The 15,804-nt window shown below is 41.9% G+C and overlaps 1 protein-coding gene across 1 annotated transcript in view; it reads left to right on the top strand.

The window, feature by feature from the left end:
- Nucleotides 1-15,804, top strand: part of PTPRG (protein tyrosine phosphatase receptor type G) — a 378,176-nt gene that overhangs the window by 261,266 nt on the left and 101,106 nt on the right. The window contains exon 6 of the mRNA XM_042823259.1: nt 9,174-9,240. Coding sequence (XP_042679193.1) covers nt 9,174-9,240 — 67 coding nt within the window. The remainder of the gene's footprint in view (nt 1-9,173; nt 9,241-15,804) is intronic.

The raw sequence follows: 15,804 nt of genomic DNA, 5'->3' as shown, positions 1-15,804 counted from the left end.
TGGAACGGTTTGGGAAGAGGAGACGCTGTAATGCTGGAGGAAACAGGAACAGCTCCTCGAGTGGAAAGAAAGAGTGAGGAGGATGTGGCAGGTGGGCGATGGGAGAGGGAGGTGGCTCAGAAATGAGAGCGGAGGTGGGAGAGAAATCTGAGGATGAGCTGGTGCTTTCTACCTTGGGTACCGCCAGTACTGGATGGAACGAGGGCCCGGCATTTTGAAAAGCTGCAAGCATCTGCAAGAAGTTGAATGGCATTGAAAATTTACATAAGATGAGGGAAAAAAATCAAGAACTTGCTTCAGAGGGAACAGAACCATGTTACAGTTGACAGTCTCGCTTCTCCTCTTCTGCCAGAAAGCTGTTAATGGTCAGCACCGGTCTAAAATTGGGTGCTCGTACCACAAAGACTCCCGGAAGCTGGAGTGCTCTCCCAGCCCACAGCTTCGTTAGATGTAGGAAAGGAAATTTGTTGTAGCTCCCGCGTCAGTTTCAGGGATCAGTTCATACCAGCCTACTTAAAAACGAGCCAAAAGGAGCGGTGAGCGAACCACAGCGGAGTTTTGTGTTTCGGAGCAGGAGATAAGAATTCTGCCCTACAACAATTTGTTTTCACTGGTTTTCTAATCTAATTGTGAACTGAGGTGTGGTTGTCATTGGGGAAGTGGCTGTGTAACTTAATTGACATTTCTGCATCCTTTGTGTTTGTGACTCATAGATGCCGGCTTGAGTCATCTGGCGCTGGCGGGCTGGAGAGAGCTGCTGCTGCAGTCATGGGGAAATGAGCTGAGGGCAACACTGAGAGAGAGAAAAATGGGGACTTTTCATGTAGAATGAAAGAGAGATGTTGGGAAGCTGAGACAAATCCTTTTCTTCATTTTAAAGGGGAGATTGCTGTGACCTCAGTCACCAAAATCCTTTATTGGCTAGAAGAGAAGAAAAAGGCTGGAAATCTCTGCTGCATCCAAGGCAAGCTTAGCTGGAACAATTATATTACAGGCTTCTGCAAAATGCTGGCATTAGAAATGCCCATCTGAGCTGCTCCCTTCCACTCGACACATTTTGCCCACCATATTTTATTTTCTGGTTTACCCACCGGGATATGTTGTTTTATTTTCAGAAGGGAAAAACAAAACTGAATGTATTTTTTTTTTCTCACTTGCATGTTTCTCCCACACTCAAGCCAGGAGCAGAAGGAAATGCAGGCTATCTTCCATTCTTGGTTCTGCAGTTCTGAGTAGAGCCTTTCCAAACGTGTGAAGCTGTATACCAAAGAGTGGGTGCCTTGTGACGATCTGGCTGTTGCGCTCCTGATGCTTTTTTCATTACACCGTTCCATTTTCTTCCTTACTTTAGGTCACAGTGGTTATTTTTTTACCTAAAAATTCCTATTAACTGGGCAGATTGTGGGAACTCTAAAGCAGACCAAACTTTTTTTTCTTTTTTTCTTTAACTCGTATGGTGAGAGCAGTTTATAACTGATGGCAGTTTTTATAAAATAGGCTCCATCCTGATAAAATGTTACCCCCTGGTGTGTCATTTTTCCAGCTGAACTGCTGGTAGGATTGAGAGATCTTGCACACTACTGCTTAAATAAGTAGACTACATGCTCTATGAAGAAATCATATTATTTTCTCAGAGGAGAACAAGTAGGCTCAGCGCACCGAAATTGCTTTAAATAAACTTAGAGCCACTCTTGCCTCTTTTGCGCAGCTGCAGATGGTACAGTCCATCAATCAAGCTTCCTTGGCTTTGAGAATCTGCTGCTGAAGCTGTCTTGCCTCTGTGTTGCAATTACATTTTTGTCTTTTACAGAGCTTTGTGTCTTCAATATTCTATTGCTCCTAATCAGATTGTGCTTTTGGGCTGCACATATCTTGGGGTTTTTTTTTCCTTAGATACATGCTTATTAAGATCTTTCAATAATTTGTTAATCGAATGTTCTATTCACTTAAAGTAAATTATCTGTGTTGTGCTTTTGAGGTGCAAGAATGCTTTGGTGAAATTAATGCCTGTGAGTCTACCCTATCATTGGGGTGAGTTAAACAGGTAGAGGAGTGGCTTACAAAAAGAAAGAAAAACGCATTGCTGGCTGTTTTTTACCATCCTGGGTGTTGCAACACTTGTGGTAGTGAATGGAGGTAATGTTTGGGGGCAGGCTGTAAACATTGCTTAGCCAGGTGTGCTTATTATTCAGTGCAGTACCTGATCAATGCTTCTGCCTACTAGCAAAGAAACTCAGCATGCGCAAGCAGAGCATAAGCTGAGCTGAGCAAAACTGACTCAGCCTTTGAGTAGTGAATGGATAGAGAAAACATACTCTGCTAATCTACAGGCTAGTTTGTCCCATCCTTGTCTAAGGATGTCTGAAACTCCCTCAGGACTACATGCAGCTGGTTCAAAGCCAGTTGAGGTCGAGAGGAGCTGTGGTTGCATCCATCACAAGTGGCTGAGTTGTACTCGAATGAAGGGGGGCAGCCAGAACACCTGACCCCAAAGTCAGCTCTGTAGCTTTTAAAACCATTTTGGATTTTTTTTTTTTTTAAAGTGCAGCTTTCTCTTTGGCACTGCTAGTTAATATCTCACTGTAGACACCCTCCAAAGCTGTGCTGAAATATGAAGTTAATACATCACTAGCAGGCTTTCAGTCAGGATGATGTATTATTCAAAGTGGAATTAGCTAGAAGGATCAATGCGCACCCATTATTCTATTTAAAATAATCATTGGAAGACTCATTAACTTCTTCCCCCCTCTTTTCAAACAACACAGTCAATGAAACATCCAGGAACATCCCCTCTGCCAGCATCTGCACCTCTGTGTCTTTAATATATTTTCATTCATAGAAGGATTATTAACACCTGAAAGCCCAATCCCAGATTTAACCCAACAGAATTTGCCTTCAGATCACTGATCCTGAAACCAGCTGCCGTGGGCAAAGGCAAGCACAGCTCTAATACACATTTTTAAAAAAATCAAAGGTCATGGCAGTATCTGTGTGAAATAGTGCATGTGCCAGCCTAAGGTTTGGTGTCACATCTTGCCTGGGTACCTGTTTTCTGTCTGATTTTACACATGAGCAGCAGTTTGAAGTATTAAGGGGGCTGTTTCCATTTCATGCTTTCTCTTACAAAGACATTCTGCAGGACACACTTTGGGCAGTTCACTCATTACACAGCAAATGCTTCCTGGCTCCCAGCTCACCTCCGTGAGGCGGTGGGCTCTCGGCCAGATTTGTCCTTTTGCATCAACTCTTATGGGAGATGCACAATCATAGCAAATGGGAGAGAGGGTGAATGGAAGAAAATATCGTCTGTGGAGGAGCAGGAATGGATCGTTTTTGGATCATTTGGTGCCTGTGAAAGTGAAAAATTGAGAGCACCAAATCTACCCTGTCATTGTGCTGGGAGCTCTGTAGGCATTTTCCTGCTTTCATGGATAACTCAGCGTGCTGCAGCTTTGTCTGCTATCCCTTTTCACCCATCATTTCTCCTAAAAAAAGTCCTAATAAATATTTCCTACCGCATTTCAAAGCAAAGTACATGTAAACTTTTTTATATCAGTTCATCCACATTCCAGATCCATCTGAAATATTTCACTTCCTCTTATTCAGAAATATCTGAGAAATTAAATATTTATGCACGGCCAATTTTACAATGTGGACTTCAAAAGGGAGAGCGGAGAGAGGTGAGACAATGGGCTGTGCGCAGAGCAAAAGGGTGCTTTCACAAAGCCAGGATGTGTTTCCTTTTTACTGCTGCAGACCAATGCAGGGATAAGGCGTGATTGTTCAGAAGGACCAGGAGTACTCAAGCTATTAGCTGGCTCTAAAATAATTTGACCCCAGAGGCAAGAGAGAATTTGAAGACTCCCCAGCAATATGGCGAGTGTCTTCCCTTTGAGAAAAGTGTCTTTCTTTTGACTGTGATTATCTTGAACTTTTTGAAATTCTGTTGCTGTAACATTAAAATATATGCATGGAGTGAGATAGCGTTTGCATTACTGGAATTCTGCTCGTTTCTGCTCTATCCAGTGAAGATCAGGTACAGTGCCACAGAGGTTGCAGGCTGGCATCTGTCCAACGGTACTGCACCAATAAGGGAATAAGTTGTTTAACAATGTTGATTGTCCTGAAACCTTACAGGACAATTTAATCTCTGCAACCTCGTTAATTTATAATAGGTTTTGTTTTTTTTTTTCTTAGCTGTTTGTACAGCGTGTTCAGAGACTCGAGTATTTGGCTGGTGAACTGTGCATCTTTACCATGAGCTGAATGGGAGCTGAAGGCATGCGGTGAGGGGGAATATTACCCCTGACTCTCACCATTGTAATTGAAAGTAGAATTTGACACATTGGCATCTCTCCGTGTCAGCCATTGTCACTGGCTTCAGCTGCCACTGTTAAGTATGCAGTCATTCATCCTTGGCAGACGCCATCCTTTACAGCACCAGAGGATGGTCTCTGGATGTTAATGCCACCGCGCTCTGGGAGCAGCTGGCTATATCGAATTCAAGGCATGCAGATCGTCTTGGCCATTTTACTTAGCAGATGGGTAAGGCTTGATAGATTGAAGATTTAGTTTCCAAGTCAAGGGCCAAATGTTGCAGTGGGAGAGAAAAGTAAATTATATCACTATTCTGAGGGGAAAGGCTCAGGTAGTGTATCACAAAATTGTTGCCATTCATTTTCCCCTGACTTGCACAAAATGCATGTCATTTCACCTTTCAATATAGCCAGCTACGGCGTTCTCCTTTGCTTTGAGATGCTTTACAGTACTGTCTGTGAGCCCATTTAATGAGCTTGAAAGCAGTTGCTGCAAATTTATGACGGTTTAATAAGTGTAAATGCCAGATTTTTTTTTCGTTGGAAATGAGAGAGAAATTTGTATTTCGTATCACTCAGACTGGAAGATTTTTCTTCTGTTCTTTTTTCCCCCACACTCTTTTCTTCAATCCAGTAGACCCATTTAAGTATATGTTTAACAGAAAAGTGTATTTCTGACTTCTGAGCTGTTCAAGCTATTAGTATTCACCTACTTTTTTGCAAGGTACCAGTGATCATTAGAGAGCTTTGCTCCCTGGGCCTACAGTGCATTGCTTAGATGGAGGGTAACCTGGTTTTGGAGAGGCTCCCAAAGTAATAGGGAACGGGGGGAGTTGGAGTCTTTCCCTCTGGACAGAGGTTTGTAAAGCTAGATCTGGGGTAGCTGTGTGGCCTTTTAGCTGCCTCAGTGCTCAGTTGGAGGTTCCTCTGATTTTTTTTTTTTATTTATTATTTTTCCTTAAGTCATTGTAAACTCCAAATTTTTGCCTGACATTCTTTTTCCTGCTTGATTGAACTGCTCCCAGCATTAAGACAGGCTGTGGTTCACTTACAAATTTAGCACACGTTTCAAATTGTATAGCACGTGGTCACAGGTTTTTTGTGAAATCAGAGACTTCAATACATTCTGGGTTTGTTCCATAACATCATCAGATGAGTGGTGAGCATCAGCTACTTTATAGGGCAAGAGTGATAGAGAATGTGAACTGCCTTTGTTGCTTCTTTGTTTTGTGTTTGTTTTTTTTTTCCCATATGTTTGTTGTTGGAGTTGTTTTTTTAATTTGCTTTTTAACTCACAGTGAACTCAGTACTGTGGGGCTTTCTATGGTAGTATCTTGCCCTGCAAAGTCTGTTCCCACATGCTGTGGCTTGGCACCATGCTAGCATCACCAGTCCCCTGCCCGTCCTCTTGTCACACTCTTGCTCTGAGCATTCCCTGGAACTTTCATTATCCTTAGGAAGTGCCCAGCTCATGGCCTGCTCCTGCTCCTGCCCTGGCAGCTTTTGGGGCACCAAGCAGGGGACAGCAGGTTGTGCTGATGAAAGGTGTTAACGCTCTTGTCAATAGAGTTCGTGACTGATCAACCTTGTTGTTAACTGAAGAATGAATCATTTTTCAGTGCCTGCATTAGGTGCAGGAGCTGTAAGTAAATGCAGCCTGTCTAGGGTAATGATTTCCACCATGCCTTTGCTTGAAGAACGTCTCTGTTTTATGACTGCAGAATGGGGTCACTTGTACACGACCTTTTCCTACATTGCAAGTGCTTGTTTTATTCATTGCATTAACAATAGCTGTTCACTCTACCAGAATGTCACATGCACCAGGTATTGGAGTCACCCAAAGGGTATGATAAACAAGGAGTCTGGGCTTCCTTGTGTCATCTTCATCCCATATTCACCCTGTGGGGAGAGCTGTCTTAGCACAGGAAACTGCTTAATGATATTCCCGTGTTTATTTTTCCCTTGCACTTAGCATGAGAGTTACCTATTTATTTCTGCTGAAGAGGATTACAAGCATTCTTCAATTACAAATGATGCAAGCAATTTGTTATTTATTCTGTATGCTGCAGACCTATAGAGTGTTACTTTTGAATGAATGCATCATCTTCAGGAAACAACATTAGTGGTAGTGGTGCTGGGGGTATCTTAGGGCAATTTCAGGACGGTTTTCCATCTGTCCCATTAATCCATGCAGTCCTTTAGAATCTATTCGTAAGATAATAAAAAATAAACTGTCTTAACACATTACATGTGAAAAAAAAATGTTGGTGGTAGATTTGTTCTTCTTTCCCTTCTTTTTTTTTCCCTCGCCTTTCTTTTATGTCTCAGCTGTTTTCAGAGACAGGATTCTTGTATGGGGTGAATCTCTGATCTCAACCAGCATGGTAGCTCCAGGCCAGTTAAACCACAGTCATACAGCACTTGGGATAGAATTTGACATTCTGGGTTTCAAAAACCTGCTTTTTTTTTCTATGAACACAGGTAGAAGAAAAGATGCAGAAAAATGCAAGCAAAAAAAAAAAAAAAGAAAAAAAAAAGAAAAAAGAAAGAAAAGAAAAAGGGAAGGAAATCCAAGGAATGTTCTTTTCAGATCTTAAGGAAAAAAAAAAAGATGTAAGAAAAGTTTTGCTCTGAAGCCTGAGCCATTTCACAAAATAAGAAAACTTTTTAGCGCTTTTCTACTGGCCTTGCCAAGATCCTGCAGAGGGTGTAGTGAGATGTGGGAGAGCAGTGTGTAAGTAAAGGTTAAAAAAGGGAGAAAAGCATCTGCAAGGAAAACAAGATTATATCCCAAGCAAGTCTGAACTGCAGTCTCCCCAAGTGTCACTTGTTTGCCTGGGAGTCTTAGAGAAACGTGAGATCCCATCCCCTCAGAGAAAACATGATTACAGATGCATGCAGCATATGCTTTCCCACCCCCAGAGAAGTAACATGACTCTCGATTTCATGCTATTGGAGAGCACAACATATTTGCAGAGTATGTTATCCAAAAGATTGCTTAGATCTATACAGGCATACCACCTCAGCAGATTAAAGGGGTGCTGCCAAGGCTGAGGTTACAAATTGATCTACTTTGACAGAAAATCCCAAAAGGAAGGATTTTAACCTTTAGGTTTCTTTCCATCCGTTTGCTTTCTTTGAACTGATGGTAGCTGTCACGAGAGATAAAAACAAAGCAAACAAAATAAAGCTCTGTACAACTTACAGTTAAACAGCGATAAATGAAGCATTGTTCAGATCCACTGCTGCTTTTTCTTTTTTAGTGGTGGCTGTGGCTTGGAGAAACCTGAATAAATGGAAAAGATGCAAGAACGTGTCTTCCAACAGCTCTGCATTTTTAAAGTGTTTACTGTTGATTTGCCAGAAGCCAGACAGAACCTACAAAGTGGGTCATTGGGTTCAGTGTAGTGTGATTATTATTTATACAGAGTCCAAAGTGTACAGAGCACCCCTTTGGGCATATAAAAGTTCATGCTTCAAAGAGCTTACAGCCTTCAGGCCTAATAATATTATTGCCAGTAACATCTAAGCTGTATATATTTCAAAGCTGCTGCTGCTGCTTTCATAATTTTATTGCAGATCTTGCCCTACCTTATCGTTGTGAGTACTGAAGTACTGTGATGAGAAAAGGATCTTCAATTTCCATTTAAAACACCAAAAGAAAAGAAACCTTTTTGTCTGGAAACAAGAACACAGGAATGTGTCGTGAGCATGGCGAAGTATTTCAAAGGCCAAATAAACAGAAGAAAGTTGGGGTGTGTTGATTTTGAGGCTTTTTTTGCTTGTTTCTTCTTCTTAATGCAGTTGGCTAAAAAGATAATGACACTTCTAGGATTTATTATTAGCAGTGAGGGAAAAGGATGGGAAAAACCATACTCACACTTTCTACAGTAACACATTTTGGTATGTGCTGCAGTCAGCGATGCCCTCGTCCTGCAGCCATGCTCCAAGCCAGTTCCGTGCTTCACACAGAGCGCACGTTCCCTGCTAGGCACAAGTTCCTCTCGTGGTTTTCTTCTTCTAGCTCCACTCCTTCCTTCACATGTTATAATCCAGACAGAAAGTTGTTAATCTCTCTTTTTCCTCACGCTGTGAGATCACGGGCAAGCAGGAAAGCACAGGAGCCCTTTTGCAGTTGATTTGTTTCCTCATTTGGAGCAATCTGCCCAAAAATGGTCAGTGGTGCTCAGGTTTTTGATACTGACTGGGAGAAAAAAAAGAAGAAAGAAAAAAGAAGCACTACATGAATGTGGTACGCACAGAATTTACTTTGCAGAAGTAAATTAGCAAGTAGTTCAGGTAATGGGACACGTTCACAGAAATTGTAGGTTATTCCTTCAAAGCCTTTGGAGATGCAAAAAGTTACAAAAATTTTTAAAAATGCATTACTGGATGTAAATGCCTCAGCAGTGTTGCAAGTTGATGAGTAGTAACATGATGTCATAGCCCAGCTCTTATGGCTGAGAGTGGTCCAGCATTACTGATGGCAGCAGTGGCATCAGATTTGTTCCTGTACCAGTGGACTCTTCCTGGATAACTTCTCTTTATCACAGCAGTTTTCCTCTAGGAAAGGAGAAGTAGCCAGAGAGACGCTGTATCTCTGTTTTTAGGCTTTGCTGGGTAATAATGTTGCTAATGTTTTAATGAATGCAGAAAATGCCTTCTTCTGGTTTAACCTTCCTTGCTTCATTTTATTACACCATGTATCTTTGGCATTTGATGAGGAGCCATTGTAAATGTGAGAACTAAGCAGCTTGTTAGATAACATCTTTTATTCCTCTCTTTAGAAGATTAAGCTGAGACTGTTCTGTCGGATGCCAGAATAGATGTAACCAATCCTGTATCCTTTGCGTGTAGGTCAGTCAGAGGGACAATTCTGCACTGGATCCCATTATCCATGGGTTGAAGGGCGTCGTACATCATGGTAAGTAGCTGCTTAAACTTTCTTCTTGCTGGGAAGGGGAAAAGGGTAGGAATGTTGTCCTTAAAGGATCAGGTCACCCATAGGAGGACACAGTGAGCCTGCACATTCCTCATTCATGATGTCTAAGGGCATTACAGCCATTATTTGATTGGTAAAGACCAGAGCCATTTGTTACCTGAAAATGGGTTGGGGCTAACAGTAAACAATTTGTTTCTTTTCAGTCAGTGCTCTAGAATGCATAAGTTATCAATCAAAACCCACTACAATATATCATTTGTATTAGTGCTTCATTCCTGCTATTTATCTTCTGTTTGCTCTAAAAATACTCCTCTCTGAAGTTTCTATTTGTTTATAAATTATTTGTCTTTCAAATTTAGGGAGCTGATAATGAAACAGAAAATTAACTATCTGTGAAAATTAATTAAACTTTGCAGCAGATGAACATCTTTCTAATGCTGACATAAATACGATCATTCGACTGTTCTGATGCATATAAACCTATTATCCTTGAACTTATAGCAGGTACTGAAATAAATAGTAATATATTTTATACTTTTATAACCAGTTTTTTACTTAGTAATTCTACTGAAGCCTTATCACAGGTAATGCATCATTAGCAACGACATCAAGATGCTCCAGTTCCAAAAGTACTCTTGTCAGGTTTTAATATAATGATTTGTAAAGTTTTAATAATCTCATTATAATTCAAAAGGCGTCTGCTGGAATGGCATTAGGTACTCTAATAAATCTCCGTCCCATCTATAGTGCTGCGATAAAACATCTTTGCACCTTTTCAGAGCATTGTCTTTAGACATTAGCTAGTGCTCTAGAGCTTAACAAACATTTTTTTCTCCTGACTGCAAACCTAAAACTAGTTGACAGTGTTAGATTAAAACAAATAGGATTTTGGATTAATTGCTCTACTTTCAGAATCATTTAACATTGCAACTGGGAACACTAATAAATCCAAGTGGAAGTGAAAAACGGGTTAAATGGTAACATACCATACAGTCCTTCATTCTGAGAATTTTCTATGGGCTTCCTGTTCATAAATTGCAGTGTTCTGCTGTGAAATAAAGACAACACGCATGACCAAAAAACTGTTGCTTTCCACAAAAATTGATGTTATTATCCAGCACCCAGTGGGTAACGAAGCAGCTGGCAGAAGTGAAATAAGGACCAGTTGGACTGCAAAGATTTTTCAGTGGCTGTATATTTTGACGTTGAGGTCAAGCTGCCATTTAACTGGACCAAGATCTCTTCATAGCCGCCTGCCTTCTATTTCAAGCCGCTCTACCCTCCGCAAGCTCTGCGCTCTTTTAACCATCTCATCATTTTTTGTGCTCTGTCTCTTGCTCCTCACCACTGCAGCTGAAACAGCCAGTGGCAGATAATCACACCAATACCTCCTAAAAGTATTATTTCATTCCCAAAAATAATTGTTTGGGTAAGATGCGACACAGTCCCAAGGCTGTGATTCCCTGACCACATAATGATTAGTTCGTCTTGGCGCTGCCTACCCACAGCAAAATCTGGGTGGATAAAAGGCGCTTATTTTTGTTTTGCTCACAATGCACAGAAGGGTAATAGTGTTTCAAGAAAAGGAAGTTGCTTGATATATTTCAATAGCTAGTTTCCTTTTAAAAACATTAAGGAAGAAAAAGAGGAAAATCTTGCTTTCCTTCCTGTTTCAAAGGCTCTGATTAAAGGCCTTTTTAAAGTCTCTTTTCGTGGGTAAAGTAAGGGAATTTCCTCTTACAAAGTACTTGCTCAAAGAAATTGTTCTCTTTAACTTAAATATTGATAGAATGCTTCAGTAAAAAATTCTTGTGTCGTATCTCTCTTTTAATGTGATTATCTAGAGTAATAGTAAAAATGTGAGCTTTTATTCCAGACACCTTATTTCTTTTCTTGAAGTAATTTACTTATATCTTATGTGAGCACATTTCTATGAATTTAAGACTCTTCCTGTATTCCATTTGGCTGCATTCAACTGGGACCCAATGGAGTTTTTGGCCAGAATACATTGGAAAACAGTGGGCTTTGAACAGAGTGGTTGAATCAAGCAAGGATTCAACAAAAGAAGTTGGAGAAAGGCAAAGTGGAACCCTTAAGTTTATTTGTATTTTATAGTATTTCCATTCCAACATTATTTTTAGGTGGCCATCACAATACAGAGGCACATCCCTATACTGTGGAAGTCAGGAATGCCTATGAATGTTGAGATGACTGCCTTGCTTTTAAATTAGACCATGTTTATATGTCCTCTGTCTGGATAGAACATCAGCCCTTTGGCATTGCTTCTGCCTTGTATCTTATTTCAACATGCCTATTTAAGTAAGATTTTCTTCTTTTTCCATCTCTCTCCCTCTTGACCAGTAGAGCATCCTTGCTGACTTAGGCTGGACAGTCACTCCTTCCTCCCAGCCATTAAGGAAATTGTACGAACTCAAACTCAAATCATCATTTCTCCAAGTGCCCTGCTAGAAGGACTGTCCCTAGATGTGGACTCTGCACCATGAACTCCACTCTGTCCCTGTGATGGCAGCAGCTCAGATAACCCTCAGTTACATATAAGGATGCTACCGACGAGGTTGATCTCATTTTTCATTTTTCTTGCATACCTTTTCAGTTTTTCTATCAAATTCTGTATTTTCAAGTGCCCTTCCAGGGGTAAGAGGACAATTTAAGTGTCAGAAGGACTTTCTGTGAAAAGTGAAAGCATTTTTTGCTTGAAATTTCGTCAGGGATTTGAATTACTTATTAATTTGATGGAACATAAATAATTGTGCCCTTCACAGTGTCACCAGCTCGGTAACAATGACAGAGAAACGTACGCATAAAAATCAATACAGGCTTAGTCGCTACTCAGAGTTCACTTTATTTCCTCATCTCCAGGCATAATTTTCTAGAATCTTAATGTCACATCAAGCTTAGTTTTACATGAGTAACTATACAAAGTTTTCCCAGCTGGAAGGAAAACCACAGCGGTCGCATACACCCGAACAATGTTTGGATCAGTGATAAGCTTTGGGGCTTGTCTCACATCCTCCTGCTGAACAGAACGTTCCCATCGCGCCGCTGCTCCCAAACTCCTGCGTCCGCCCTCGCAGAGCATCGTAAAGACTCACGAATGACGAGGAGGCTCTTTTCAGAGCTGTCAGCTGCCTGTTGCTGATTTTAAAATTGCTTTCTGTGGTTTAAAATTGGTTCTGTGCTCTGCCAATGATTTGTCACACCTCCCGCCAGCCGGGGCCCTGCTGCTCTTATGTTGCAATCCATGCCACAGGGCTGCCGATGGCCAACAGGAGCACACCGGCCTCACTGCAGTGGGGATGGAGCTCGGGCAGCATGGTGCATGTTTTCTGATGCCTACATGATGGTGTCTTTCCACTGTAACCACTGGGAACATATTTCAGCTATTCAGATGTTGTTTTCATTGTGCAAGCTGGCAGAAAAGCCCCCAGCTGTGCTGGTGCTGCTGGGATGGAGGACCCCAAGTGATGGCAGGCTGTTGAGTAAGGACACATGGCCTGGTCCTGGTGCTACAGAGCTGCTTCTGTTTTGCTGCTGGTGTGCTCAGCTGGGTGCCCTGAGCCCTTCCCTGCCCCTCATCCTTTGTGGTGCTGAGAGGGCAGAGCTGCTGCTGTGCGAGGAAGCAGGGAGCTCCCAGGCCACACTTAGAGAGTGTCCTTGTGGGAACCAGGAACATGAAGTACCGAGTTATGTCTTACACTGTTGATTTGCATTAAAATGGCTGCAGAGGCTTTTATCTGCCTCACGCTCCAACAGTATCCCAGAGGAGCACCAACAGGGTGGAGCTGCTAACACACTGACATCCCTTTCGCCCGCCTCCAGTGTCTTTGGCTTGCTCTTTTTGGTACTGTTTTGTACATAAGCCTCTTAGAGATGGTTTTCCCTTGTTCTTACCAGCTGCGTGAAAGGTGTTAAAAGAAGTCTCATTTCAGCTGTGGAGGTGATGCCTGCTATGCTTTCTCCCAGCCTGAACCCAGGTGCTCTGCTCAGTCCCACTGCACCACAGGCTCATGGCAAACCTTTCATGCTGATGGCAAGCATGTTCTGTCACACTGTCCTGTTCTCCCTGTCTGTCACCAAGAATCTACACGGATCAGCACAAAGTTATTAGCAAAACACAAATAAATTACCGCAGCAGAAAAGCTTCTATTAATGTCACAGAAATTGGGCTCTTATTCCCTTCCTTGTCAAAAGTGAGCAGCGAAAATCAAAGAGCAGCCAGATCAAAAGCTCAGGTACAAAGTGAATCGATGGCATCTGTTGCTTGTTTGTGAATGTGGGCTGAGGTGAGGGGTAGAGAGGAGCCCTTGTTTATTTAAAAAAGTGTTTGAAAATAGACTTTCTTTTTTCCTCTGTTGTATTATTATAGTGCTGAAACTTACACTAAGCATGGAGCAGGGTGTGAGCTTGAATCTTATTCAAGGTGAGCCAGAGGTGTTCAGGCAGCTTGGTGGTGACCATCGAAGTTTCAAGAACTGCTCAGGAGACCCTACCAAAATAGAATAGAAACACAATTGCTTCAACAAGGAAAAAGAAGAGAGAATGAGTATGTTGCACATCTCTCCAGCTGTCCTAGGCAAAAGGCAGCAAATAACCTGTTAGAATAAATCAGCAGTAAAAGGAAGCGATCCAGACAGTGTTAGTTACCCTGTGGATCTATCACACCAGAAGGTATAATAACAAGAAAACAACATTAGCAGCGTGACAGGTTTTTTCTTTTGTTTTTAACTTTAACCATAACACCACCTGACAAGCTATTTGCATTCTGCACTGAAAATCAGGGAAGAAAGGCAGGCAAGAGGGGTGAGGGAAAGATCTGCTACCACGGGACCTTGGCTTTTAAAGTAAAATTTCGAAGAAAGCAGAAACCCAATTTGGAACAATGAAGACCATCAAAGGAAGAGCAGCGTGATGTGAGAAGGAAATGTGGAGGAGCGTTTTTTTTCTTTTTTCCCTTGGGGAGGATCTGGATATATTCTTTTGTTTTCTGATCTGTTCTTGTGTTCACAGTCAGAGTAGCTGTGTGAAAGGGGCCAGGACACGGTTACTGCGGAGCAGAGGCGAGGAGGAGGGAAGTGGGAAATGAAGATGAGAGCAGAGGTGATAAGTTCACACCTTTATGTAGGGCAGCTCCGCTCATAGCAGCAGGGGTCTGTATCATTTAGAGGAATAAATGATGGAAGTGTTAGAAATCTCTGGTCCTTCACCTGTCTGCTCTGTGGAAATCAGCACTGGTCGTGGCTGAGCAGACCAGCAAGCTGACATATTATTAATACATTGCACAGAAAAACTAAGTCAAGCTGACTAAAGGAAGATTGTAGCAGTAAGAACCCTAAAGTTAAGATGTGGCTGAATGTAGGTTGGTGATGAATGTGAACAAAGCACCTGCAGTGGAGAAGAGCTGCATGCTTTTTGCTGGTGGGTTTTGAGGATATTTGCTGAGGAAAGAAGGATGCTGAAGCCAGAGAAGGTGCAATATTGCTCAGGCTCCACTGGAGCAGACGTATGCCACACACACTCTGGCTGCTCCTGCCTCACTTCACCCTGCCGGTGCCAGGACTCAGCTTGCTTGAAGATCCTCTTCCTCTCCAAATTTTTCACTCAGTTTCTGTTTCCTCCAGCCACTGGTACGCATTCTGCATTTCTCAGACGCCATGTGCCTTGTAGCCCTGACTCCACGTGTAACTCTGCCATGGGTTAGATTTTGTGAAGCCTAGAGAATTCTCACCCCAGTGGAACAAGGTGCAGTGCCAAAACCCTGCATTAGCAGTATGTAAGCATTAAAGGTCCTGATTTTTTTTTAAATTTATTTCCTTGAAGACTTAAGATCCCTCCTCTCCAGCTAAACCTTTTCCTGTTGAACTGTTTCCACTTACAACTGTGTTACAAGAGAAGGAGGGAGAAAAGTTAAGCCCGTGTCTGACACCTGGCTTGGAAATGTTCACGTTGGTTTCTTTTTTTCCATAGGAGACTTGCCTTTGTTTCTTTCCTCTCATTCTTTGTACCACCCCACTTGTCTCAGGTTAAATGAGAACTGCAGCTCTCTGAGTAAGGAGAGTGTTATTATCTCATTCCCTTCCTCCCAGCAATGCTTTGCTTTATGTGTCCTTATGCTTCTTTGCATTGTTCAGCAGATGCTCTAGCCTTTAAAAAAAAAATAGAAATGAGAGTAATAGTTACACAATAAGCTACAAGAATTACACTGAGTACAAAGGACTGTCAGAAACTGCTCTGCATGCTGGATTTACACAGCGAGTGCTCATTTGAAGATCTTTCCAGTTAAAGTAACGTATAATAGTTGTAATCTTATCTTGAACATCACCACAGCTAGTCTATTCCCTGTCTCTGGTGTGCAGCCTGCTTTACCTTGGAAGTTCTGGCTTGGTGGGTGTATGGCGTGCTGTCCTTTGGATTATTTCTGTGTGTTTGTTTTTTAAATGTTTGAATGCAGAGGCTTTAGAATGACTTGGCTCATTAGGGTAAAAATGAAATTGGCAGTAACAATGTTTGACAAATTTGGGAGACTTT

The sequence above is a fragment of the Centrocercus urophasianus genome, unplaced genomic scaffold (genome assembly GCF_019232065.1).
Source record: "Centrocercus urophasianus isolate 14NV4802_14NV808 unplaced genomic scaffold, USGS_Curo_1.0 seq_22, whole genome shotgun sequence".
NCBI lineage: Eukaryota > Metazoa > Chordata > Aves > Galliformes > Phasianidae > Centrocercus > Centrocercus urophasianus.
The sequence above is the reverse complement of the archived record's forward strand: the minus strand, read 5'-3'. Positions and strand labels throughout refer to the sequence as shown.